Source organism: Cardiocondyla obscurior, linkage group LG10 (genome assembly GCF_019399895.1).
Source record: "Cardiocondyla obscurior isolate alpha-2009 linkage group LG10, Cobs3.1, whole genome shotgun sequence".
Classification (NCBI taxonomy): Eukaryota; Metazoa; Arthropoda; class Insecta; order Hymenoptera; family Formicidae; genus Cardiocondyla; species Cardiocondyla obscurior.
Window position 1 is genome coordinate 7186501 of NC_091873.1, and position 24718 is coordinate 7211218.

Sequence of the window (24718 nt, forward strand, 5' to 3'; positions counted from 1 at the left end):
CAAAAGTAAAAAAGAAAATCGAAGAGACTAACAATATTTTTTCGTAATATTACATGTTTTTAAATGAATACCAATTAGTAACAGCCTTTTACTTGCATTTTGTACGTACCTATTTTTATATCTATCAATCCTGCATTTGCACTAGTAAATTGTAAATAGAGTACGACGTTCTAATCAGCTGTAAGAATTTTAAATATACTGCAATAATTAAAAAGACGTTTAGGAGAACAAATTAAAAAATAAAAATGTTTTATATACTAACCGCTACAAAAGAATTTAAGTTCATGTTAATAACGTGTGCGCTAATAAATTCAATCGGTTTCATCGCGCGCATCATGATTATCAATAGACCCTTTTTAGTTTTATTGTTCAACATTACCCAGTCGCTTTCGAAAATATCATCGACCAAATGATAACTCTGCATACATAGCATATATAAATTCACGAGATGTATATTATAATATGTATATTATAAATAGTTTACTTTTAGACTCTTTACAAAAAACGTGATATAATTTTTTTAACGTAAATTCATAAATATATGCCAATAATATAATTTAAAAGAAATGCAAACCATTAATTTGATCTTATTTCCAAACCAACAATAAATGAAAATTTGTATTAATATACAAAACGTGTATGCAAATAAAATAATAAAAGTTGCATTTAATGTAATTCTACTTAAATGGAACAAATTTGAACACGCCAGAAATGTACTTGCTACGAATTGAAACGAAATTATCGTCGTGCATCTTGCGTTAGTCATGTAAGCGTATCTGTAAAAATAAACATTATTTTTTGCACAAAAATAAAAGTATACTTGATGAGGAAAGTTTTTAAGTTAGATAAAAATTTCGAGTTAATTATTAAATATTCCAAAAGTAAATTTAACAAGATTTCGCACGAACTAACTTGATTATGTGACAATGTTGAAGTACACAATCACCCAAAGTAGTCTGGCCATTTACGATGGCTCTCAGACGATGTCGTAAGATAGTAATTTGACAGCACAGGTTCATTAACAAACCGACAATAAGACTGTCGCAAGCGACGTGAATAAAACACGAGACAATAATGCCTACGTATTGATGACCGTACGTGAAACAAAAGATCGCGAACGACGAATAATTATACGGTACCCATCCTCTAAATGGTAACTGTCTTTTTCTAAAACTCGTCATTAATGATACCAAAACGTGTCCGAAGAAAGTAATAATAATTAATAGAAAATAACGCTTCGTATTATTTCTAGAACAAAAAAAAAATACATAAATACATTACTTAGTGTCTTTAAGAAAAATTTATTTTTACCTTGATAAGCGAAAGATTTTTTTTTTTACAAGTAAAATTACACTTACTGTATCGTTTTGTCGAACTTTCGTTGAATTTCGATTTCGATAGATAGCAGTGGCTTAAATGTTCCTTTAGTAAGACCCTGAATTAAATCCGCAAAGCTCTCGTGGTTCACCCACATATTAAGTACTTTCCAGCACGCAGAGAATAAAGCCACCATCGTGTAAAAGACGTCAGTTAAATCGTCCGGGCTACTGATATTTAAAACGGCTTCCATAAACTGCGTGATTGTAAAGCTATACATTAGGCTAATTATTAATAACGCGTACGCGTTATATAATTTGTGTTTGATCGGCGATGTCCACGTGGACGGTCGCCAACATCCGCCAACTGCGAGTAGCGCAAACGTAAATTTTAAAGAGTTCACACACATGTTTTCTAAACGAAATATTCTACGTATAAACCCCTCGGTATAAAGAACGGTGTCTTTTCTCTTAAAGGCACATTGTAATTAAATTAATTATCTATTACTACGTCGACGTGATCAACCGGGATGTTCCGTAACGTTTCAAGATATTCCTCGTGTAACCCTCTTTGATGTATTTCGCGCGAAATTGATTTGACGTTGCTTTTAATTATTAAATACAAGTCAGCTCGAGAGAAGGACTTTACAGCGTCTATAGTTCGTACGTGACGGGGGGTTTTTTTTTTCTTTTTTTCTTTTTTTTTATTTTCCCCTCAAATAAGCTACTTTATTTTTAGAACAGCAAACCTGGTTGTTTTCTATAGCGTGAAATTTTCCGAGAATTTCAATCCTATGTCTATCTATGTACGTATACTGTAATGAGTATGTTATAGACCAGTATGTAGTTGTATGTAATCTCGATACATTGTAGCACTCGTCCCTTATAAAATATTTTATTCATTATTGTCGTCGTCCTCGACTTCGGTTTTTCTTCAGACTGATACTTATCGTTTTTCCCATCGGTGCGTAAATTTTTTATAAAGTACAAACGCAGAAAAAAAAGCTTTTTTATTTTATTACATTTCGCAATACGTATATCACGAATAAAATAAAATAGCTTTCGGGTTTCGTAATCATTTTAAAAATATTTTTTAACTTTATAACGTATAGCACGAATAATTTTAAAAACTATAATATTATATTATAACTTATTATTTTTTAAACGGTCTTATAATAAATAATTATATCATTACTTTTTAAAAATATGTTATATGTATATTTCACGTATGCGTTTGTATTTTTTTTTTCTTTACTGGTTTTAAAATCGTTGCAGTAGAGTGTACGCCGAATATGATAATCTAAGTACCTGCAATATGAAAGCATATTTAAAGTAGAATTAATAAAGCCAATAATGCAGTAATAATAAAAATCGTGCGATTTAGATCCTTTGCATTTAATAAAATTATTACTATAAAGTGCAAGTGTGCGCATAAGATTAACATATGCACATATCTACAATATTAAACTAAAAATAAAAATACCCAACCAATTTTATTAAAAAAATTAACTGTAAAAATAGTAAATTTGTTGATATTAACCGATACGAAAGATTCAAGATTCATTGAAAAAAGATATGCGCTGGTAAATTCAATAGGAATCGTTGCGCGATTCATAATCATCAGATAAGCTTTTCGAAATCTGTTGTTTGACTCCGACCAATCGACTTCGAAAATACGATCAATCATCTGTAAACTCTATAAAGGTGAGAAACAGTTAAATTTAATGATTGCCAAGTATTTAAAAAAATTAGATTTTTGTCGAAATTTAATTTAATTTTTTTTACACACACCTTTAATTTTACTTCATTTCCGAACCAACAGTAAATGAAAATTTCTATCATCATGCAAACCGTGTACAATACTAACGGAAGATATTTTGCATTTAACGTCGTCTGGGCTAATTGATATAAATTGGAACATACCACTAGCATACTTGATACAAATTGTAATGCGATTATCCTTGCGAATCTTTCGTTCACTACAGACGCAAAGCTGCAATTTAATAAGCAATCTAATTTTTATTAATTAATACAACACAAAAAAAATAGAATTTACAAAGTACAATTCATGAAAAATAAATGTAACATTTTTTAAATTAAAATTAAATGTAGCAAATTAAAAAAAAATAATTTATCGAATGCAAATCCGGTCACTTTTTTATTTACGATTTGAAAATTGAAACACTCGTAAAACTAACTCAAAAATAAGGTTATGGTGACGTACGCAGTCGCGCAAATCTGTCCATGTACGCGATTTGTTAAATCGGCACTCTAATATCTCGATCTGGCAACAAATGTGCATCAAAAGGCCGCAAATAAAGCAGTCGCAGGCGAGATTGATTAGGGCGCAGATTGCCATGCTTATCATCTGATGCGTGAACACGAGGGGAAACAATGTCGAGGATGAGTAATTGAACGGCAGCCAGACTTTATATGTTAGATCCCCGGTCCTAAAGTTTGTTAGAAAAGAAGTCAGGGCGATAACGACGCAAGTAGATTCAACCAGAACGAAGCAAAATAACGTATTGTTTCTGAAAAAAAAAATAAATAAATAATTAAAAAAAATTTCTCACACATATATCTTTTTATCTCGTCCACGTGCGATTGATAAACATTTATAGGAATTTAATAAAACATATTTACCGTATCAATTTTTCGAAAGTTCGGTGGATCTTTACCTCGTCGTCTATCATCGGTAGAAACGGTCTTTCAGTTAGCGTATTAACAATGTTCGCTATATTCTTACGACTTATCCACATGCTAGATATTTTAAAGATCCCAACGAACACTGCCATCATCATGTACAAAACTCCAGTAAATTCTTCGGGATTAGCGGTATTCACAATGATAGCCATAATTTGAGAAATTGCGAACGCGTACAATAGAAGCATTAGAAGCAACACATATGCGTTATAAAGTATATTCTTGAAAGATGATATCCACGACAATGGTTGCCAGCATCCAGCAACCATCATTAACATAAGCGTATGCTTTAATATAACCGTGTTACTTTCCATTTTATTACGTCGATTTTTTATCACGCGCTGGCTTCTTTCGACGTTAGACTTATCGAAATTTAACATTTTTTTCACGCGATTCTCTACAAATTTAAAACCCGAACGCAAGCACACATACACGAGCAAGTTTTTTATCGTTACTTGAGAAAAATTAAAAATTGTATTGTCTTTAAAAAAAAATAATTAAGTTAATTTACAGAGATTCTCTAAATAATAGTATAATCATATTCCGGCGATACGTAGCTGATAATAACGGGCAAGATTTTTTTTTACGATACCGACAGTCTTAAAATTTCCTAATGTCTATTTTTTTTTATAGACATTATCTATAGAAAAGGTTCTTCATTAAGCTCTCATTTAACATTTATGCTGACAAAACGTTTCTGTTTCAAATCAAATTACTCGCGGCAGCTATTTCAAATACAAATTTTATGCGGCAGCGATATAAAGCGACATTATTCTTCTGTAAAAAATTGGGATCTTAAAATAAATGATAGACATGCGGGATATACGTCTTTGCTATTTGCTTATAGACTGCCATCGGCAATTGGTTTCCATACAATTTTAATAAAGGTAGAATATCATTCGTCTAAAAGTTACTTTATTTTAATACTGCCAGTACTTCTTCGGCATTGTACCTCCACTACCCAGTTACAATTTGTTCTGCCTCTCGTATCGATTTCCACATTTGACTTCTTGAATAAAGATAAGTACAAATAATATTTCTAGTATTGGCAGGCCGTTATTACTTTAAAACCGTCCCGAGTAACGTTATAAAAATACTAAATGCCATTTTGTGATTAACTTAGGATCATAAAATTATTTTTTTTAATATTAATATAATAATAAATTAATATAAATATAATATATATAAAATAAAAAAATTATCTAACATATTATATTAACGTAAAACCGACATGTATCGTTTTAGTTTGATAAAAAAAATGAGTGTAGGATAATACAAAAATAAAATACAGATAAATAATAATCTTTTTATTTGTACTAATATATGCGATATGCAATTACGCAAGAAACAATTACCGAAAATATATCGAGGCTTATCTTTAAACGTTTCTTCACATATGCACTGCACATATTTTTTTTTTTCTTTAGTTCTATCTACCGTCCTTTTTTTTTAGTATTACTATCGTCACTTTTCTTCCTTTGTTTGTTTCAATATATTGTATATTGAATACGACATTTTTATAAGCTAAAAAAAAAAATATATATAAATTTTTATATAAAGTATTTTTAACTTTACTTATTATTAAAACTATAAAAGTATAATAAATTTATTTACAACCTTTACGAAAGAATCTAAAGTTACTGTAATAGCGTGTGCACTAGAAAATTCGATAGGCGTCAGAGAACGATGCATAATTAATATAAGACTCTCCTTAGCTTTCTTATCCGCCGCTATCCAATCCATTCCGAAAATTTCATCGGAAAATTGTATGCTCTGTAATAGAATTTGCCAGGCAAATAAGATAAACGTTTATTACTCCGCAACGTATCTCATTGCAGGCTTAAATACATATATTACACGTTAGTGTTAAACTTTAATTAAAAGAACATCCTTTTATTTAACTGTCGACGCAATTTTGAAATTTAATTAATGTTACTTTTACATAAAAAAAATTGTAATACAGTTACCTTTAATTTCACTTCGTTTCCGTACCAAGAATATATAAAAATTTGCATACACATACAGAACGTGTACATGATAAGCGGAATATATTTCATACTCAGTGTAGTTTTCGCCAATCGATAAAGGCTGGAGCACATTACTAACATGCTTGCTATAAATTGAACAGCAATTATAAACCTAAACTTTTCGTTCATCGTGTACGCAAACCTAAAGAAGAGCATCGTTTCCACTTTACAAAATTATTATCGCTCGTGATTAAATGTCGGATAATTAAATTCTGTACGGATACTAACTTATAGATGCGATTGTGTTGACGTATACATTCGCCCAAGTCGCCTTGACCGCGCAAGGATTTCTTCACGCGGCATTCTAGAATTTCGATTTGACAGTAAATGTGCACCAGCAGCCCCCAGATCATTATATCGCAGGCGACGTTCACGATGGACGCAACCGTCAGGCTTATCAATTGGCGAAAGTACGTAAAATAGAACACTGCGTCGGATTCATAGGGTATCCATTCCCTGTACGCTAATTTCCCTTTTTGAAAGTCCGTAAATAAAGACGTCAAATTCATGAAACCGCACGTCAATTCAATCAAAACTGTGTACGATATAGAATGGATCCTGCAAAATGACTATGCAGGCTGGACTAATTCACCATGACTTTGCTTAGAATTTCTCTCCTTTAATTAAAAAGAAAAAAAAAATTTATATATATATTTTCAGCTGCTTAAAAAAATTCTTTAAATATTTATTTAATTTTTTTTCTTCTTTGCTTTATCGAAGTACTGTAATATTCTATTTTGTATATTTAAAAAAAAAGTTACAATGCAAAGTACTAACTATACATGTGGAGAAAGAGAAAGAGAGAGAGAGAGAGAAGAAAGTTAAAAAAGGAATTAGATTGAAATAAAAATTTCTTTATTCCTTTTTTTAATTTTTTGGAATTTCTTACCGTACTATATTATCATATTTCTGTCGAATTTCGATTTCGTTTGGTTCCAAAGGTCTGAACGGTTTCTGAACCAGTGCATTGATCAACATCTTGATATTCTTACGATTTAGTAATAGACTGATCATCTTACAGCAAGCGATAAACATCGCTAGCATAATATAAAAAGTATCCGTGAAATCGTCCGGATTATCGACGTTTAGAATAATGTCCAGAATTTGTGGCACCATAAACGTAATTAATAGCAAGCACATGAGAATAGTATACATGTTGTACAATGTTCGTTTGCATAACGAGGACCAAGACTTTGGCGGTTGGCATCCTGCCACTGTGAGAATTTTCAATGGAAATTGCATTGTCTGCATTTTTCGAAATATTTATTACTCGATCTCTAGTTTAACACAAAATATTAATTTTTAACGTACAAAGAGTACACAGTACAATTGAGAATTTTATCTTTAAAGAGCACGATATTAATAAACATAAAATATTTTATACCACACGTAATAATATTGGATTAATAATAAAATAAATTTTAATTCTTAAAATCGTACACTTAATCGGTTATTAAACACGACGTACTGTACCAAATTACATTTTATTCCATTTTATTATTATCGTTAAAAGTAATATAAATTAAATAAGACTCACTCGAATAAAATAATTACTAAGTATTTTGTAAGATTTATACATTGATTTTAAAGCAATTTTACAAAACTTTGTCGAACCGGACAATGTCTGTAAAGCTGCGGCATTACTTTCTGCATCGTTCGCCTCTATGCGGAACTACATATGTTATCAACCTTCAGAGACATATGTCATTATAATAATTATATGTATACCGAACTTGCAATATATTCCGATCAGTAATAATACTTTTGTAAAGCATAGATGTGTCTTTTTCCTTTTTTTTTTTCTTTTTTTCTTTTCGCGACGTTTATATGTATAACGGTTTATAAACGTGGCGCTACATTGAAACGAAATAAACAGAAATAATGCAGAAGAAACGAAAGCTCGATAGACCATAAATTATGGTGTGCCACCATGAAATTTTAATGCAAACGATCTATACTTACATACAAAAAATATGGAAGTTTTTATTGTCGCCAACTCCGCCTCACATCCGGTTGTCATCGTTAATTCTGCTGCTCATATTGATCTATTCATGATTCTGGCAGGGTAAAAAAAAAAGGAAAAAAAAAAAAAATAAACGATTCAAAGAACTCATTAAATTTCCATAAGTAAAGAAAGCAAATGTACGTTAACATTATAATACTCAGTTACTGTTGAACCAGTGAGATAAAACATTGTGTAAAATTGCATTTTATTTGTTAATTTTAAATAACAAGTATTATATGTATTTAAAACACATTATACATGTATGTAGAACGAGAACAAGGTATTGAAATTTCCCAAATTTGCAATAAAACCTAATTACATTAAAAAATTTTGAAAATATTTTAAATAAATGAAAAATAAATTGTTTGATTTCAGGTTTAGTTATACTGTTCAAATAATTTACAAAAAGTTTTATAAAAAAACTGCAAAATGTACATCTAATAAAAACGCGTGTACTAATCAATTGTTATTTATTAATGTTATGAAATAAATAACAGAATTTGGTTAATTAAAAAACTTAAATAATTTAACATTTAAAAATTAACAATTATACAAACAGTTTGGTTAAAAAATATGACTATCTAGTTTCTATACTACCTTCTATTTTAATTATGTTGTTCGCATTTGTTGTAGTAAGTTAAAAGCAGAATATGATGTTTTAAGTAACTGTAACAAAAATATATACTCTTCCAAATGCATTTCATAATTAATTACTTAGTGAAATATTTTGTAGCACAAAATATATGTATATGTATAAGTCAATATCTCTTTTTTTTTTTTAAATAAATGTTTTTATAATTTAATTACTATTTTTATTAAATTATAATTTAATTACTAATTGCTTAAAGACACAAATTTTATTATACTTACGCTTACAAAAGAATCAAGATTCATTGTAAGAATGTAAGCGCTTGAGAATTCAATCGGTATTAATGAACGATTCATAATTATTAATAAATTTTGCCTCTTGCTCTCCTTCATCGTCAGCCATCCCATTTCAAAGATGTTGGTGACAAGTTCAACGCTCTAAAAAATTATAACATATACTACATTATACATATACATATAAATTAAAGTAATATACTTAATAAAATTACGATATATTATATTATAAGTATTCGAGCTTCACTCAATGTGCACATAATTCGCACCTTTAACTTCACTTCATTTCCATACCAGCAATAAATGAGTATTTGTGTCAACATGGAGCACGTGTATAATATCAATGGGAAACATTGCGCACTTAACGTTACCTTTGCCAACTGATATAAGTTCGAACACACTACTAACGTACTTACAACAAATTGAATTGCAATAATAATCTTGAATTTTTCGTTTATCATAAACGCAAATCTACAGAAAGAAAAAAAAAGAGATATGTTTAAGCGAAAATATATTTATTTAAAAATACTTGTATAAATTTTCTACGTCTTCACAGACATAAAAAAAAAATTATTAAAATTATACGTATCTTTTAAATATAAAAATAAATCATAAACGTGCTCTTCTTTATGTTTAACATTTTTACGTAAAATTATTTTGTTTTTTATGCGATTCAACTGATCTCGAATCTGCACAATTTGCATAATTGTTAAAGGGAAACTAACTTAAATATACAGTCGTGTTGACGTACACAATCGCGCAGACTATTTTGTCCGTGAGAGATCTTTTTCAGCCGGCACTCTAGTATTTCAATCTGGCAGCATACGTGCAATAATAAACCGCAGATCAGACTGTCGCATGCTACGTTCACCATCGAGCCGATAGTCGTGCTTATTAACTGACGAACGTATATGACACAGAATATCGCCTCGGACGTATAGTTATACGGTGTCCATTCTCTGTACGTTAAATTACCTTTTCGGAAATCCGTGAACAGCGACGTCAACGCAACGCACGCACACGTCGCTTCAACCAAAACTGTGTACCGTAAAGTATTGATCCTAGAACATGACTGTCTTAATTATTAAAAAGAAAATTTTTCTTTGAATTAAAATAAAATTCTTTATGCGATTCAATTAGTTTTAAATAATTTAGATTTTTGGATTTTGAAAAGGAGATAAATGTACTTACATTACATGTGTTTGGTTTTTTTTTTTTTAATACTTACTGAATTGTTTTGTCAAATTTCTGACGGATTTTTATTTCGTCGGCCTCCAACGGGATAAATGGTTTTTGAGTAAGAATATTCGTTAATATTTCTATATTTTTACGATTTATCAAAAGTCCGACCATTTTACAACAAGAAATAATCATTGCGAGCAAGATATAAAAAGTATCTGTAAAATCGTCAGTATTGTCGACATTTAGAACAACGTCCATAAGTTGAGGCAGCATAAAAGTGAAAAGCAACAATATTACAAAAACCGTATATATATTATATATGACGCGTTTATACATTGAAGTCCAAGAATTTGGTGGCCAACAGCCCACAATCGTAAGAATTTTTAACGTAAAGTCAAGAACTTGCATTTTCTTTTTTTCCGCGCTTCTAAATCTCGTTCACGAAGATACGTTAATTAAATTATTTTCGTTTTTGCAATTTAAATTAATAATCTAATCAAGAAAATTATCGATATAATACAATATTACAGAAAAAAATTCTATTTGCCGCGCGCACTAATAATATTAATTTTTTTTTATTTCTAATCATCCACCCGTGAGTGATAAATACGAATGTCTGTCTTTCTGTCGATAACACCGAGAATCAACTTTGTTCAATTCCCTTCAAACCTCAGAATGTCTATAACCGCGCTGTATGATTTTCCGTCTGTATGAATATTATTTTTTTTCCGATTTCCCCTCTATTCGATATCTATAGTATAATTATCGTAATATCAAACCCGCAATGTTTCCCATTTTTCTTAAAATAGTTGGACCGCATTGGCGATCGTATTCAAATGCAAACTTAATACATTTAGAACAGCCATGTAATAATACATTAATATCCTAAATGCAATAGGAAAAAAAAAATAAAGAAAGCCGTAGAATCTTAATAAATTATGAAGTGCATTTCGCAATATAGCTAACCCAGCAATTTTCTTAGTAAATATTTATCGCTGTCGTTGATGATACATCTTAGCTATCTGCCTCGAGTTTTCCAATGTCCATTTTCTTTTGTAATATCGATTTAAACAATCATGTGCTCTAATAAAGTGTAAGACATAAAACAAACTTTGATTTATGAAACACGATGAGATATTTGATACTTATTCTATTTTAAAAAGGGATTTATGCATCGTACACTATTACGAATATTATATTAAATATTCACTTCAATGTGTGAAAGAGACGCTTTTCAATTTTTTTTTTTAATACATATAATCGGGTAAGAATTTATTAATAGATACAAAATTATAATAAGACACACGTTACAATTAAGTAATTGCTATTTATTTTTCTTATAAATGTAACGCTAACTATAATGCAAACTTCTACGAGTATTAATTACACTTTTCAACAAGATGACACGTTGGAAAACATTTTAATAATTTCAATTAGATTTATTTGCGGGTATTCTGCAACTTTTATACTTGTTTCAAAATGTTATAAGCCGAATATGACGTCTTAAGTAACTGCAACAAATGTATTAACAAAAAAAAAAAATATGCACACGTTATAATTTATAAAATTAAACATCAATTATTTTTTTACTCACCCCAACAAAAGAATCGAGATTCATAGATAGAATATAAGCGCTGGTAAATTCTATCGGTATTGTCGCACGATTCATAATTATTAATAAGCTCTCTTTAAGATTTTTATTCATTGTTACCCAATTCATTGCGAAAATGTTATCGAGTAGTTGAGTGCTCTATATTTCAAACAATAAAAAAAAAAAGAAAAAATACTTTTAGCTTTATAAATTTGGTACATTTAATTTTAAAAAATCTCATTACATAAATAGACATACAAACTTTTAATTAACAAGTATACATATAATATATATTTTATATTTTCAAAATAATAATGTAAGAAAAGATTTGATTTACCTTTAACTTTACTTCATTTCCGTACCAGCAATAAATAAAAATTTGTGTCAACATGCAAGACATGTACAATAGTAAAGGAAGATAGCTTGCATTTAAAGATGTGGATTTAGTCATTTGATATAAATTAGAACATACCACTAATGTACTCACTACAAATTGCATGGCAATAGTCATTTTAAATTTACTGTTCAATATGAGTGCATACCTATAAAATATATATTACATTAATACGTCAACTAAATGTTGACTTAAAAAAAAGGAAAAAAATTTTTTAACAAAGATAAAACATGCAGAAAAATTATATTAAAACGTTTTCAGTCAGAATAAATAATAACATGCATTAAAAAAAATATTTTTTAATACTTTTGAAAATAAATAATTATTGCGTTCGATCTGTCTTTGACTGTTATAATTAAATGTATAATACGTTAGAACGATAAGACAAAAAGTAACTAACTCCAATATACTGTTGTGGTGGCGTACACAGTTGCGAAGAATATTATGATCGTTTGAAATTTTTTTTAATCGATATCCTAATATCTCGAACTGGCAGCAAATGTGTACCAGCAGTCCGCAGATTAGACTGTCGCAGGCCACATTTACGAGAGACCCGGCTGTTAAACTAACAAGTTGATGGGCGTACGTAATATAAAATACGAAAGTGGACGAGTAATAGTCATACGGTAGCCATGCTCTGTACGTTAGATGTCCTTTCCTAAACACCGTGAATAACGACGTCAAAGTGATACACGCGCAAGTTGTCTCCACCAAAATTGTGTAACAGAGCGTGTTGATACTGCAAAATGACTGTGGAGATAATTACGTTCATTTGTATAATACAGCTTTTTTTTTTAATATTTAATAACGCATCTTCAAAAAAAATATGTTATTATAAATTATAAATGTGTATGGTGTTTGATACTTACTACACACATACATATAAAGTTTTTGTATAGGAAAGCAAAAGAAAAATTTATAATACATTTTTTTTCTCTTTTTTTTTTCTTTACATTTATGGTTAACTTAATTATTATTATCAGAACGTAATTTCTACCACCAAAAGATAAAACTTACTATATGATTCTATCGAATTTATATTGGATTCTCATTTCGTCCACGTTCAACGACTTGTACGGTTCCTCGACGAGCACGTTGATTAGCGTGTTAATGTTTTTCCGATTCACCAACAAACTCAGCATTTTAGAACACGAGACAACTGACGCTAGCGTGGCGTAAAAGTTTTCGGTGAAATCTTCGGCATTTTCAACGTTCCAAATAATGTCCAAAAATTGGGATATCAGAAAAGTGTACAATAATATAATCATAAAAATTGTATATGCGTCGTAAATTATTCGGAAATAAAAGGATGAGCATGATTGCGGCCGCCAACACCCAATAAACGTTAAAATCTTGAAAGTTAAATGCAAGATACGCATATCTTATTTCGCTATGCGTATGTATATTTTATATAATTTTTTTTTTCTTTCTTAGATCCTTAATTTTTCGCACAATATGCGTACAGTATTTTCAAAATTAAACATAGAAACAAAATTATCTGTAAAATATCAAATAATTTCTTCCACAAAATCTATTTGCTACGATATTTCTAAAGCTTTGGTATCTTTAAAAAAAAAAACTGAGAAATGACGAACTGAAGCACTAATTTTCATACGAACAATGTAACTGAGGATTTTTCTCTTCAAACTTTATCGTTCGTACAGATCTGTTATTATCGTAATGTCGGATTTGAATCATTGATCTAATAAATGTATTTTACTCGTATCTATATTATACGTCTCTAAAAACTTAACTTTTGCATCTCGGTATTTGTAAATTATTAATGTCTTCAGCTAAAAGTATCATGGAAGAATCGAAAGAATATGCGTACTACCGACTGTTGTATCGCTATGAATTTTAATGAAGGTTTAGTGAAATTACATTACGTCTCGTCAATTCAAAGATATTTTATTTATCAGACTTATTTCACGTGTCATCGAATAGTTGCTGTACACGATTCTCGCCGTATATTGATTTTAAGCACTCGTAGTTTCTGTTTTCCTCAGTTTTAAATTCTATTACATCTCTCTTCCCTTTTTAGTATTAATTTCTTAGATAATACTTTATATCTATTAGTTTTTTTTTTTTTGCCAAATCACATTTGCATGTGTTGGAATAAATTATACGTGGAATAAGACGTCTTAAGTATCTAGAATTAATATACATATTTTTATTCCTTATCTAAATACGTTTTAGTAATTAATAAATGTCGAGTTTATATTTTTTTAAGTAAATAGCATACATAATATACGTATATTATTCTTATTTCATAGTTAAAATTTAGTTGGCAAAAATACTTTAATATTATAATATGAATTAATTTATTGTAAATCCTTCCATTAATGTATATTCAATTATATCTGGAAAAAAGAAAAAAAAAATTTTGGCAGCGTCAGTTTTAATAACGTTTATACTAACACTCATAAAAGAGCTAAGATTCATGGGAAAAATATAAGCACAGGTAATCTGAATAGGCACAAGTGTCCGTCTCATTATTATCATTAGGGACTGTTTTTTATCTTTATCCAATGACAACCATTCCATGCCGAAAATGTTATCAATCATTTGATGACTCTACTAAAGTGCATAAAACATATTCGTAGATAGCTTTTATATAAAAAGTGATATTAATTTTACTAAAGCTCTATGATATTCTTTAAATATATGTTGACGTTTTACGATTAAATATATGTTAGGTAGAGATTTATCATGTATTCAAAAATATCTGTACTCACCGAGTTAAATTTTTGTTACCATACCTTGATTTTTAATTCATTGCCGTACCAGCAATAAAAAAAAATTTGCGTTAACATACAAGCCATATATAATATCATTTCAACATATTTGTCTTTTCTTGTTGTTTTATTTATTTGATAAAGGCTGAAGCACACCACCAATGTACTTATTATAAATTGCATAGTAATGGTCAGCCTAAATTTTGCATTTACAATAAGCGCAAGTCTAAAATTTTTTTAAATTTTGCTCGTACAATAAAACATTTTTTTTACCTTAAATTTAACGAGAATCATATTAAATTGTAAAACTTTACCTGCAAATACGATGATGCTGGCGTACACAATCGCGAAAAATGTCCGAATAAGATATAATTTTTCTCAAACGATAAAGTAAGATTTCAATTTGACAACAAATGTGGACCAATAGTCCACAAATGAGGGTGTCGCAGCCAATGCTTAAAAATGCTGCGGTAAGCAAACCCACCATCTGATGGGTATACGTCAAAAAGAACAGTAACGTCGACGAATAATCAAATGGCAGCCACGCTCTGTACGTCAACTTTTTATTTCTGAAGTTCGTAGATAAAGAAGATAATAAAATACACAAAAATGTTACTAGTCCCAAGTATACGAAACGTTGAGTATTTATCCTAAAATAATAATTAAATACTTTAAAAAAAAAAAATAAACGGTTAGTTGACCATCTCCTCGGGAAGAGAATCGAAATTCGTGAAACAAAACTTTAGGCTCTCGTTAAGAAAAAAAAAATTAATTAATATGTATATGCAATATTATAATATTGTTGACGTTGTTGATAATACTCACTGTATATTTTTATCGAACTTATAAAGAATTTTTATTTCGGATGATCTTATCGGCCTGCATGGTTTTTCCATCAATATGTCGATCAGCTTAACGATGTTGTTGCGATTTACGAGCACAACTAACACCTTACAGCAAGTAAGAAACATAGCAATTAGAATAAAAAAGTTGTCGGAAAAATCATCGGCGTTGTCCACTATTAAAATCATGTCCATCAATTGCGTTAGCATAAAGGTGTACATTGATAGAACTATTATAACTGAATATATGTAGTAGGCTATGCGCTTATTTAACGATGACCAAGAATCCGGTCGCCAACATCCGCATATCGTCAAAAGTTTAAAAGTGTACTGTAGTATAGGCATTTTTCAAAAGAGAATTTCTTTATCATCCGCGAAGTGAACGGCACGTATTACTTAATTACTGCGAACTATATTTCAATATATTTACGTAGGTGCAATAACATAAATTAAATTTAAAAATCTAAAAATAATTAATAATTTTATCAATTAAAAAACAATTTTTTTTTATCTGAATGTCTAGATATTTTCTAATTTTTTTTTTATTGTTTACAAATGATACTTGTATGTTACATTTCTAACTAGAGAGAAATATCTAATTCATCTTTGTAATTTAATTTAATGTAACGTAATGTTAGATAAATACTGAACTATAAGATAAGTCAAATTGTTATTATAAAGAAGAATAAGTGCTTTAAACGATCACAATCGCATAGAGAAAATCTTTAGAACGACTGACAAGTGTCGACAGTCTATAGCTTTGTTATCCGGTATAAACCGGATCGAATTTCTTAGACGTGGATGTTCTCATGCATGTACGATCATATATCCGCCCTCTGCAGTTGGTTAGAATTTTTATTATTCATTTTTATGACGTATCCCTCTTACGGTGATCCCTCGGAAAATAATTTTTTAATGACTCGACATGCAACATACATACAGTAATATGCACGTGTGTGCACGTAATAAAATGTGCTTCTACTCTAACATAATATAATTATACATATCTTTAAACGCAACAATGTTATTCAGAGGCATACTTTTTTCGTGGAAACGAAAAGAAACGCAGGGCAAAATTGTGAAATATTAAACAGCAATATGTATTCTTTATTTTTAAATTTAAATTTTCTATGCAATTTTGTTACTTGCTACAGTTATGGCATTGGGTAATGATACCTCTGGAACACTCGTGGCGTTTAATCAGCATTGTATACTTGCAAAATGTTTTATAATATTTTAGAAAATAATTAATTACCTAAACGGTATTTTTTTTTAATTTTTTTTAAACAATGTTGCATACTATTTATTCCAATTTTATTTTCTATCGTTTCTATCACTTTTTCTCTTATACTTGCTGCAAAATATTATAAGCTGAATACGATGTTTTAAGTAACTGCAAGAAAAGGAATATTAGTTTACCTGAAAGCTATTCGAAAAATATTGTATGTATATCAGATTTTCATTTAACCCTGTGTAAAAGAAAAAAAAGCATTTTATACTAACGCCCACGAAAGAATCTAAATTCATGGAAATAATATATGCGCTGGTGAATTCAATAGGCATTGTACTACGTCTCATAATTAATAATAAAGCTTTTTTTACATTCACATCTAACGTACACCAATCCATTTCAAAAATATAATTGACAAGTTCTCGGCTCTATATTTATTACAAAATAATATTAAAATGTATAAATCAAGTGTTAAAGAGATAGTCCTGTGAAACGGGTCAAAAAACAGTCTCTACATATATTTGTTTAACTTATAAAAATTATTATTTGTTCTTTAATACATAAAAAATATCACGGAAAAAAAATCCGACTTATTTCCTAGTATAAAAAAATTAAATTCAGAAATCTACGTTATTTTTCTGACCCGTTTTGTGAGACGGTCTTCTTAAAATAATTATTTATTTAATTAATAATTATTACAAATTTATTAATTTATTTAAATTATTATTTATTCACGTTTTGTCACTTGTAAAAACGAGTACCTTTAGTTTCACCTCGTTACCGTACCAGCAAAAAAAAAAGATTTGCGTCAGCATGCTACACATGTACAACGCCAACTGAATATACTTTGCATTTGTTGATGTCGATCTAGTTAATTGATATAAAGTGAAACACACCACCAACGTGCTCATTATAAATTGGCTAGCAATAGTAAACCTAAATTTATCATTGATCGTGACAGCAAAACTGCAATTAAACAGTTTTAATAATGGAGAAACTAAAAAGTTTGATTGACATATACTATACGTATAAATATATTAATATCAATTTTTTTTAATAATATTAATAGTATTAATACAAACTCAAAAATACGATTATGCTGTTGAATGCAGACATTAAGTATATCAGGCTTGTGTGCTATTCTTTTCAAACGAGATTCTAATATTTTAATTTGGCAGCAAATGTGCAGCAAAAAGCCGCAAATCAGACCGTCGCAAGCTACGTTTAGGATAGATGCGATTATTAAACTTATCAATTGATGAACGTATGTAATGTAAAATAACATCGGCGGTGAATAATCGTACGGCAACCACGCTCTAAACGTCAGTGTCTTCCTTCTAAAGTCTGTAAGTAACGATGTTAACGTAATGCACACGCAAGTTGACTCGACCAGAATTGCATAATGTATCGTGTTCGTCCTGTAAAATAACTGAAGACATTGTCGCGTTTCATTCAAAATTCAATGTTTTATTAATATCAGTCCGTTATTTTTTTTTTCTATCTCAATTAAGTAATTTTACTAGCAATATTAGAATATTATACTGTATAGAATTTAAACAGTAAGATTTCACTAAAATAAAAAATTTTAAAAAATAAAAATTAAAATTAATGGCTAATAAGAAGCCAGAAAAGCTAGACATCTAAACGTTTTCCGCCGCGTGCTGGCTTACTACGTGCGCTCGTTTACTACAAATCGGCGCGGTCCACGTGGTGGGCCCAGAGGTCAACGACCGCGACAGCTGATCGCGCGTTAGCTCTCGATTATACAATTTCTTCGGCACTCTCCGAGTACTTACTGCGCGCTTTTGTCATATTTCAGATAAATATCCATTTCTTTCTGTTCCAATGGTTTACACGGTCTCTCTGTAAGAATGTTAGTTAACGTAGCAATATTTTTCTGATTTACTAACATACTACACAATTTACAGCAAGAGACAACCATTGCGAGTAGCACGTAAAAGTTGTCGGTAAAATCGTCGGCATTGTCCACGGTAAGAATGATGTCTAATAATTGCGATAAAGTAAACGTGTTTATTAACATAACTACGACGAATGTATGCATGTGATAGATTATACGTTTGCACGGTGAGGACCAAGAATCTGGTCGCCAGCAACCGCAAAATGTCAAAAATTTAAAAGTAGAATCTAATATCCGCATTATAAAATCTCGTAAAAATTTAATTCGCCACAAGAATTAAATTTATAGGCATACATATAATAATGATAATAAAAGTTTACGTATCACTTTTCACACATCTCTTCTCGCTGTCCCTTTATATCTATCTATTTAGTTTTAGATATACTATAAACGTAGTTAAAAAAAAAAGAAATAAAAAAAATAAGTAATTAATTTTCTCAAAATTAAAATAAACGTTATGTTAATTAGAATTTTAAGTAAGGAATCGTGACAAAAATTGTTCGCGAGTAATAACCTAATGTGCAACGCACTCTTAAGAAAGACAATTATAGAATGCCTATAGATTTACAATTTTTTTTCGCGAGGATACTCTTAGTTGGACTTAACCCTTCTTGCGCAATAGGTTTTAATATTTGATTCGACTACGGACCTCGCGTGCAACGCAGATGTTAAGCACATACATCCGTCTGGTGACAGTATATTATATTAATACTTTTTAAAATAAATGATACGTTAGAAAGCATCGCTGATAACAAGAGAAAAGAAAAACGACAATCGAATATCGCATCAACAACTTGTATATCCGTGTCTCATAAAATATTAACATTTGCAACTCCCGTATTTCTACGAGAAAATGTTCAATATTCTAAGAAATAGTACTACTTTTATCTGGAAGTAATGAGAATATTAATTTATCCATAGGAAAACTCAGACGAAAATATTCTTTTTTCCCTTCTTTTTTGTTTTTATTGAATTTCTCGTGTTATACCAACTCTATGATTATTCGTTATCCAGTTTCCCCATTTTTACAATTTTTATTTTAACAGACATACGAAAATTCCACAATGCGCATGTTAAAATAGCTCGTAAGAAAATTTAAATATTTTAATTATTGTTTCCTATTTACAGTATTAATACAAAAGTTAATTGTCAATTATTAATTAAAATTCTTTATCATACATGTATTCCAGAATACTTGAATGCACGTCTTCGTGACATAAATTTACGTTGCGTATGTTAGAAATTTTATTTTTATCAATCTTCGCGGCCAACATTACGCTTGCGTTTGCTGAAGTATGTTATAAGCCGAATACGATGTCTTGAGTAACTAAAATAAAATTATTAAATATGTATAACTTGACAATTATAAACGTTGACATTATTATTAATATAAGAACTCACACTCGTACGTACGAGTTAATTTTATTTCAGTAACGTTTTATCAGAAAAATAAAATGCAACGTTAATATTTAATTTAAAATATTAACATTGCAAATTTAAAATTTAATTATAAATAATAAATTTGAACACTAACACCGACGAATGAATCCAGATTCATAGAAATAACAGAGGCACTAGTGAATTCGATTGGTATCGCGGCACGTCTTACGACCATTAACAAAGTTTTCTGAGAACTTTTATTGAAGTTGTACCACTCCATCTCGAACACATTATTCATTAACTGTCGACTCTGTATTTGACAATCATAAATTAATTTATTTTATCCACCAAAATATATTAAATAAGAGGTACCTGCGATATTGTAAAAATCTACGTACTTTCAACTTGACTTCATTTCCGTACCAGCAGTAAAAAAATATTTGCGACAGCATGGAGCACGAGTACAATATCAATTGCATGTACTTTGTTTTCAGCGCTGATGACTTGGTAAATTGATACAAGTTGAAACATATCACTAACGTACTCACGATAAATTGGATAAAAATAGTTATTTTGAATTTGTCGTTTACCAAATGAGCGAATCTGGAGTTGATAAAAAAAAAAGTAACGTTACAAATTGGATTCTTAATTCTTAAACGTAACGACGGTAAATATACTTATTCCTGTTAATTGCGAGAACAAACTTGAATATGTGGTTATGCTGAAAAACGCATTCGCGAAGAATCTCAGGATTGTAGGCGCTTTTTTTCAAGCGATGCGTCAGTATTTCTATCTGACAGCAAATGTGAACCAGGAATCCACATATAAGACTGTCGCAAGCCACGTGGTGCACAGATCCCATTGTAAAACTCATCAATTGGTGAGCGTACGCGAATGGAAAAAGTCGAGGCGACGAATAGTCGAACGGCAACCATCCTCGAAACGTAAGATTTCCTTTCTTGAACTCCGTTAATAACGACGTTATGGTAACAGACAGACACGTCGCCTCAACTAAGATCGTGTAATAAAGCGTTTTAGACCTGTAAAACGACTGTATCATAAAATACTTAATTTTTTATTCCAACATTATTTGTCAAACGCTAAAGAATTTTATTTAATTATTTGTACGCATATTACTGCGCGTTGCACAAGCAACGATAGCTGATGCTTAGTTCGCGAATAGCTTACTGTATGAGTTTCTCAAATTTTTCCCAAATCTTCATCTCGTCGAGCTCGACCGGTCGAAACGGCTTGTTCGCGAGAATCCCGATCAACATCTCGATATTGCTGCGGTTTATCAGCAGAGCGAACATCTTGCAGCAAGAAACGATCATAGCGAGCAGCACGTAGAAATTATCAGTAAAATCGTCGGAGTTATCCACGACCATAACAAGATCCACCAATTGCGACAGCATAAACGTGTGTATTAGCAACATTACGAAAATAGAATACATCTGATACACTAACCGTTTGTACGGAGTCGCGCAGGTACCCAGAAATCCGCAACCACAAACCATCATTAATTTAAACGTAAATGCGAGAATGAACATTTTTTCGTGCATGCACGTGTAATTTATTCTGTAAATTCCTACGCGTATGTGTGTGTGCGCGCCTGTGTGCGCATACCGTGGTCAACGTTTCTTTTCAGGATTTTAACAAATATAAACCTAGAATAATTTTTTTTTTACTTTAATCAAGTACATAAAAGCTTCAAACGTAATATAATTTCATGTGCAATAAGATCTTACGGCAAAACTGACGGTCGTCAAAATAAAACTGTCTAAAGCTTTACAATATTATCTACGGTAATGCACAGTTCGTAACTTCGACACATTTTTATTATTCAAATTGCAATTGTATTCTTCACATAATAATATTTTCATCGAGCCAATCGAACGTGTATGACGGCGTTACGATATTACAACGTAATAATACTTTACGGGAATTATTTTTCATGATGCTACACGGTAGGAAATACATATAATCGAGAAATAAAAAGTAATATTTCCTAAGTCGAGCCGAGTTCTACGTACTTACTCCTCATATAATATTTATATCGGCAATTCATACTTTAGCCGAAAGATATTTAATTCATAAAGACATAAATGTGCTATAATGTTGTGATGGATTGTAACGTAGATGAAAAATATTTCTTCCTTTTTATTGATTTCCTTTTTTTGATCTCTGATAGTCTGTTGCGTATGCAATCTAATAAACGTGCCTGCGCGGACGACGTCTAACGAGGTAATCCAAACGAATGTATTTGGATTAATGTAAAAAAATAAAATAAAATAAAATATAGATATAGTCTTATAACTGTAGCAATATAATTTTCAAACATTTTGTTTGAATATCGTAATTTAAATTTTATTTTACATATAATACAGAAATTATTATTCTATCTTGACATAAATATATTTACGGTAACGACATATCTAATATTTTCACGTATTTAATTTTACTAATACCACAAAATCATGTTATTACAATTACGAATATGCTTTTCACACTTGTTTCAGGATGTTGTAAGCCGAATATGATGTTTTAAGTAACTGCAATTAAGATTATTAATATTATTTAAAATACTTTAAGTGCCGATATACTTTCAATTTCTCTGATAATTATAATATAACTTTTTATATTATATATAATATTCAATAAAATTCTTAATAATGTGTTTAATTAAAAAAAAATTTAATTAACATTATACAAAATATTTATAAATAATACTAACATTCACGAATGAATCGAGATTCATCGAGATAACGTAAGCACTTGTCAGCTCGATTGGTCTTGAACTTCGTTTCATAATCATTAATAAAGATTGTTTATTGTGTTTGCTTAATTCAAACCATTCTATGTCGAATATTTTATCGACCAATTGACGACTCTATATTTGAGAGTTTCAAATTTATTATTTATTACATACATTTGATTTAGACAATGTGCGCGCAATATTAAATTTTTTAATAATAAAAATCTTTTGCCGAGGGCGTAAATGTACCTTCAACTTAACTTCGTTGCCGTACCAGCAATAAAAAAATATTTGTGACAGCATGCAGCCCATGTACATAATCAATTGTATATACTGTGCTCTTAAGGCGGTCGATTTAGTAAATTGATAAAGATTGAAACAAACTACGAGCGTACTCACGACAAACTGTATAACGATGGTCAGTTTAAATTTTTCGTTCACCAAACGGGCGAATCTGAAATTTAAAATTAAATTACAAGCAAATAAAAATATTCTGCTTATATATTTTTAATAATAAAACGAATTATAAAACTGACTTGAACACGTGATTGTGTTGCAAAACGGATTCGCGAAGAATATCGGGACGTTTGTCCGCAAGTTTTCGCAAACGGCATTCAATTATTTCGATCTGGCAGCAAACGTGTACCAATAGTCCGCATATCAGGCCGTCGCAGGCGACCTGAAGTATAGATCCCGCTGTCAGGCTTATTAATTGATGCACGTATACGATACGAAACAGCGACGATGAGGAGTAGTCGAATGGCAGCCAAGCTCGGAACGTCAATCTTCCTTTTCTAAATTCTGTCAGCAGCGACGTTACGGCGATGCACAAACACGTTGTTTCGACACAAATCGCGTAGCAAAGCATATTCGTCCTGTAAGATCACTACAGGGATGTTTCAGTTTTATTTTTGAAAACGATTTTCGATGTGACATGCAAGTTTTTTCTATTCGATTAATTTTATACGTATCGTATGTCGAAAATTATTGACGCTCACTGCACGTGTTTGTCGAATTTCTGCTGAATCTCGATCTCGTCGGATTGAATTGGCCTACACGGCTTCTTTTCGAGAATATCGATTAGCATCGCGATGTTGCTGCGATTCATCAGCAGGGTGAACATCTTGCAGCAAGAAACGATCATCGCGAGTAGCATGTAAAAATTGTCGGTAAAATCGTCGGCATTGTCCACGATCAAAATTAGATCCATCAATTGCGATAGCATAAACGTATGTATAAGCAGGATTATGAAAACGGTGTATACATGATAAACTAACCGTTTGTACGGCGTTCTCCAAGAATCTGGTACCCAGCATCCGCAAACCATTAATATTTTAAACGTGAGAGCTAATATTCGCATATTTTTCATTTCAGACTTCCGTTGAGTGACATCAATGTTCGTTCTTCAAATAAAACGTGCGTTTGTAAATCATTATTTAGTAATTAAATAATTTTTCTTTTAGATATTAAAATAAGATAAAAATAAAAAAAAACTGAGACATATATTTTATAATAACTACTTAGACAGAGATTTAAAAAGTAAGCAATAAATTGATAGATAAATTAGAATTTAATTAACAATTTTCACCATGTCCTGGTTTATATGATATTATAATAAAAATATTTTTTTAGAAAATATTGTTACACATCGAACTCTTAGGGGAGACTGACGATCACATACTGTGCCTATAGTCTTCCGATTTTTCCAATAATGATACGTTTTGCTTAACTTTCCATACTTTCGTATAGGACAATTT

At 30.3% G+C, this 24718-nt stretch overlaps 8 protein-coding genes and 1 pseudogene across 8 annotated transcripts; all 9 read right to left on the reverse strand.

Moving 5' to 3' along the window:
* Nucleotides 1-106: 106 nt before the first annotated feature.
* LOC139105974 (odorant receptor 10-like) lies at nt 107-1861 on the reverse strand. Its single transcript, XM_070662372.1, has 5 exons — nt 1359-1861; nt 913-1248; nt 575-776; nt 263-418; nt 107-178 (listed from the first exon to the last, which is right to left on the reverse strand). The coding sequence occupies exons 1-5, from the start codon at nt 1724-1726 to the stop codon at nt 125-127; spliced, it is 1116 nt and encodes a 371-aa protein (XP_070518473.1). The 5' UTR covers nt 1727-1861; the 3' UTR covers nt 107-124.
* A 226-nt stretch (nt 1862-2087) lies between these two features.
* Nucleotides 2088-4171, reverse strand: LOC139105932 (odorant receptor 10-like; annotated as a pseudogene).
* A 1424-nt stretch (nt 4172-5595) lies between these two features.
* On the reverse strand, nt 5596-7747 carry LOC139105979 (odorant receptor 46a-like). The gene is made up of 4 exons (XM_070662377.1): nt 6936-7747; nt 6275-6604; nt 5987-6188; nt 5596-5792 (listed from the first exon to the last, which is right to left on the reverse strand). Exons 1-4 carry the CDS (start codon nt 7295-7297, stop codon nt 5607-5609), a joined length of 1080 nt encoding a protein of 359 aa, XP_070518478.1. The 5' UTR covers nt 7298-7747; the 3' UTR covers nt 5596-5606.
* A 757-nt stretch (nt 7748-8504) lies between these two features.
* On the reverse strand, nt 8505-11560 carry LOC139105971 (odorant receptor 46a-like). The gene is made up of 5 exons (XM_070662369.1): nt 10162-11560; nt 9659-9994; nt 9203-9404; nt 8922-9077; nt 8505-8717 (listed from the first exon to the last, which is right to left on the reverse strand). The coding sequence occupies exons 1-5, from the start codon at nt 10521-10523 to the stop codon at nt 8661-8663; spliced, it is 1113 nt and encodes a 370-aa protein (XP_070518470.1). The 5' UTR covers nt 10524-11560; the 3' UTR covers nt 8505-8660.
* Nucleotides 11561-11670: 110 nt separating this feature from the next.
* Nucleotides 11671-14361, reverse strand: LOC139105973 (odorant receptor 46a-like). Its single transcript, XM_070662371.1, has 4 exons — nt 13118-14361; nt 12501-12839; nt 12044-12248; nt 11671-11865 (listed from the first exon to the last, which is right to left on the reverse strand). Exons 1-4 carry the CDS (start codon nt 13477-13479, stop codon nt 11683-11685), a joined length of 1089 nt encoding a protein of 362 aa, XP_070518472.1. The 5' UTR covers nt 13480-14361; the 3' UTR covers nt 11671-11682.
* A 37-nt stretch (nt 14362-14398) lies between these two features.
* Nucleotides 14399-16030, reverse strand: LOC139105978 (odorant receptor 94a-like). The gene is made up of 4 exons (XM_070662375.1): nt 15661-16030; nt 15150-15485; nt 14860-15061; nt 14399-14674 (listed from the first exon to the last, which is right to left on the reverse strand). Exons 1-4 carry the CDS (start codon nt 16020-16022, stop codon nt 14417-14419), a joined length of 1158 nt encoding a protein of 385 aa, XP_070518476.1. The 5' UTR covers nt 16023-16030; the 3' UTR covers nt 14399-14416.
* Nucleotides 16031-17078: 1048 nt separating this feature from the next.
* On the reverse strand, nt 17079-19108 carry LOC139105976 (odorant receptor Or1-like). Its single transcript, XM_070662373.1, has 4 exons — nt 18705-19108; nt 17991-18326; nt 17670-17874; nt 17079-17336 (listed from the first exon to the last, which is right to left on the reverse strand). The coding sequence occupies exons 1-4, from the start codon at nt 19064-19066 to the stop codon at nt 17088-17090; spliced, it is 1152 nt and encodes a 383-aa protein (XP_070518474.1). The 5' UTR covers nt 19067-19108; the 3' UTR covers nt 17079-17087.
* A 50-nt stretch (nt 19109-19158) lies between these two features.
* LOC139105972 (odorant receptor Or1-like) lies at nt 19159-21768 on the reverse strand. The gene is made up of 5 exons (XM_070662370.1): nt 21395-21768; nt 20911-21246; nt 20605-20809; nt 20361-20516; nt 19159-20153 (listed from the first exon to the last, which is right to left on the reverse strand). Exons 1-5 carry the CDS (start codon nt 21766-21768, stop codon nt 20100-20102), a joined length of 1125 nt encoding a protein of 374 aa, XP_070518471.1. The 3' UTR covers nt 19159-20099.
* A 908-nt stretch (nt 21769-22676) lies between these two features.
* On the reverse strand, nt 22677-24712 carry LOC139105967 (putative odorant receptor 85d). The gene is made up of 5 exons (XM_070662363.1): nt 23960-24712; nt 23498-23836; nt 23211-23415; nt 22941-23096; nt 22677-22758 (listed from the first exon to the last, which is right to left on the reverse strand). Exons 1-5 carry the CDS (start codon nt 24328-24330, stop codon nt 22711-22713), a joined length of 1119 nt encoding a protein of 372 aa, XP_070518464.1. The 5' UTR covers nt 24331-24712; the 3' UTR covers nt 22677-22710.
* Between the last annotated feature and the right edge of the window lie 6 nt (nt 24713-24718).

What these genes read in the sequence shown, in the direction of transcription:
- LOC139105972 (XM_070662370.1), bottom strand. Translation starts at nt 21,768, where the DNA reads ATGCACGAAAAAATGTTCATTCTCGCATTTACGTTTAAATTAATGATG. An exon ending in AAATTTGAGAAACTCATACA is followed by an intron (nt 21,247 to 21,394) that starts GTAAGCTATTCG and finishes GTCGTTTTACAG; the next exon opens with GTCTAAAACGCTTTATTACA. An exon ending in ATCTGGATTCATTCGTCGGT is followed by an intron (nt 20,154 to 20,360) that starts GTTAGTGTTCAA and finishes ATTTTATTTTAG; the next exon opens with TTACTCAAGACATCGTATTC.
- LOC139105976 (XM_070662373.1), bottom strand. Translation starts at nt 19,066, where the DNA reads ATGCGGATATTAGATTCTACTTTTAAATTTTTGACATTTTGCGGTTGC. An exon ending in AAATATGACAAAAGCGCGCA is followed by an intron (nt 18,327 to 18,704) that starts GTAAGTACTCGG and finishes GTTATTTTACAG; the next exon opens with GACGAACACGATACATTATG. An exon ending in CAGCATAATCGTATTTTTGA is followed by an intron (nt 17,875 to 17,990) that starts GTTTGTATTAAT and finishes GTTTAATTGCAG; the next exon opens with TTTTGCTGTCACGATCAATG.
- LOC139105978 (XM_070662375.1), bottom strand. Translation starts at nt 16,022, where the DNA reads ATGCCTATACTACAGTACACTTTTAAACTTTTGACGATATGCGGATGT. An exon ending in AAGTTCGATAAAAATATACA is followed by an intron (nt 15,486 to 15,660) that starts GTGAGTATTATC and finishes TTATTATTTTAG; the next exon opens with GATAAATACTCAACGTTTCG. An exon ending in GCAATGAATTAAAAATCAAG is followed by an intron (nt 14,675 to 14,859) that starts GTATGGTAACAA and finishes GCACTTTAGTAG; the next exon opens with AGTCATCAAATGATTGATAA.
- LOC139105973 (XM_070662371.1), bottom strand. Translation starts at nt 13,479, where the DNA reads ATGCGTATCTTGCATTTAACTTTCAAGATTTTAACGTTTATTGGGTGT. An exon ending in AAATTCGATAGAATCATATA is followed by an intron (nt 12,840 to 13,117) that starts GTAAGTTTTATC and finishes GTCATTTTGCAG; the next exon opens with TATCAACACGCTCTGTTACA. An exon ending in CACCACAACAGTATATTGGA is followed by an intron (nt 12,249 to 12,500) that starts GTTAGTTACTTT and finishes TATATTTTATAG; the next exon opens with GTATGCACTCATATTGAACA.
- LOC139105979 (XM_070662377.1), bottom strand. Translation starts at nt 7,297, where the DNA reads ATGCAGACAATGCAATTTCCATTGAAAATTCTCACAGTGGCAGGATGC. An exon ending in CAACACAATCGCATCTATAA is followed by an intron (nt 6,189 to 6,274) that starts GTTAGTATCCGT and finishes GCTCTTCTTTAG; the next exon opens with GTTTGCGTACACGATGAACG. An exon ending in GAAACGAAGTGAAATTAAAG is followed by an intron (nt 5,793 to 5,986) that starts GTAACTGTATTA and finishes ATTCTATTACAG; the next exon opens with AGCATACAATTTTCCGATGA.
- LOC139105971 (XM_070662369.1), bottom strand. Translation starts at nt 10,523, where the DNA reads ATGCAAGTTCTTGACTTTACGTTAAAAATTCTTACGATTGTGGGCTGT. An exon ending in GAAATGAAGTGAAGTTAAAG is followed by an intron (nt 9,078 to 9,202) that starts GTGCGAATTATG and finishes ATAATTTTTTAG; the next exon opens with AGCGTTGAACTTGTCACCAA. An exon ending in ATCTTGATTCTTTTGTAAGC is followed by an intron (nt 8,718 to 8,921) that starts GTAAGTATAATA and finishes TTTTTGTTACAG; the next exon opens with TTACTTAAAACATCATATTC.
- LOC139105974 (XM_070662372.1), bottom strand. Translation starts at nt 1,726, where the DNA reads ATGTGTGTGAACTCTTTAAAATTTACGTTTGCGCTACTCGCAGTTGGC. An exon ending in AAGTTCGACAAAACGATACA is followed by an intron (nt 1,249 to 1,358) that starts GTAAGTGTAATT and finishes TTTTTGTTCTAG; the next exon opens with AAATAATACGAAGCGTTATT. An exon ending in CAACATTGTCACATAATCAA is followed by an intron (nt 777 to 912) that starts GTTAGTTCGTGC and finishes TTATTTTTACAG; the next exon opens with ATACGCTTACATGACTAACG.
- LOC139105967 (XM_070662363.1), bottom strand. Translation starts at nt 24,330, where the DNA reads ATGAAAAATATGCGAATATTAGCTCTCACGTTTAAAATATTAATGGTT. An exon ending in AAATTCGACAAACACGTGCA is followed by an intron (nt 23,837 to 23,959) that starts GTGAGCGTCAAT and finishes GTGATCTTACAG; the next exon opens with GACGAATATGCTTTGCTACG. An exon ending in CAACACAATCACGTGTTCAA is followed by an intron (nt 23,416 to 23,497) that starts GTCAGTTTTATA and finishes TTTAAATTTCAG; the next exon opens with ATTCGCCCGTTTGGTGAACG.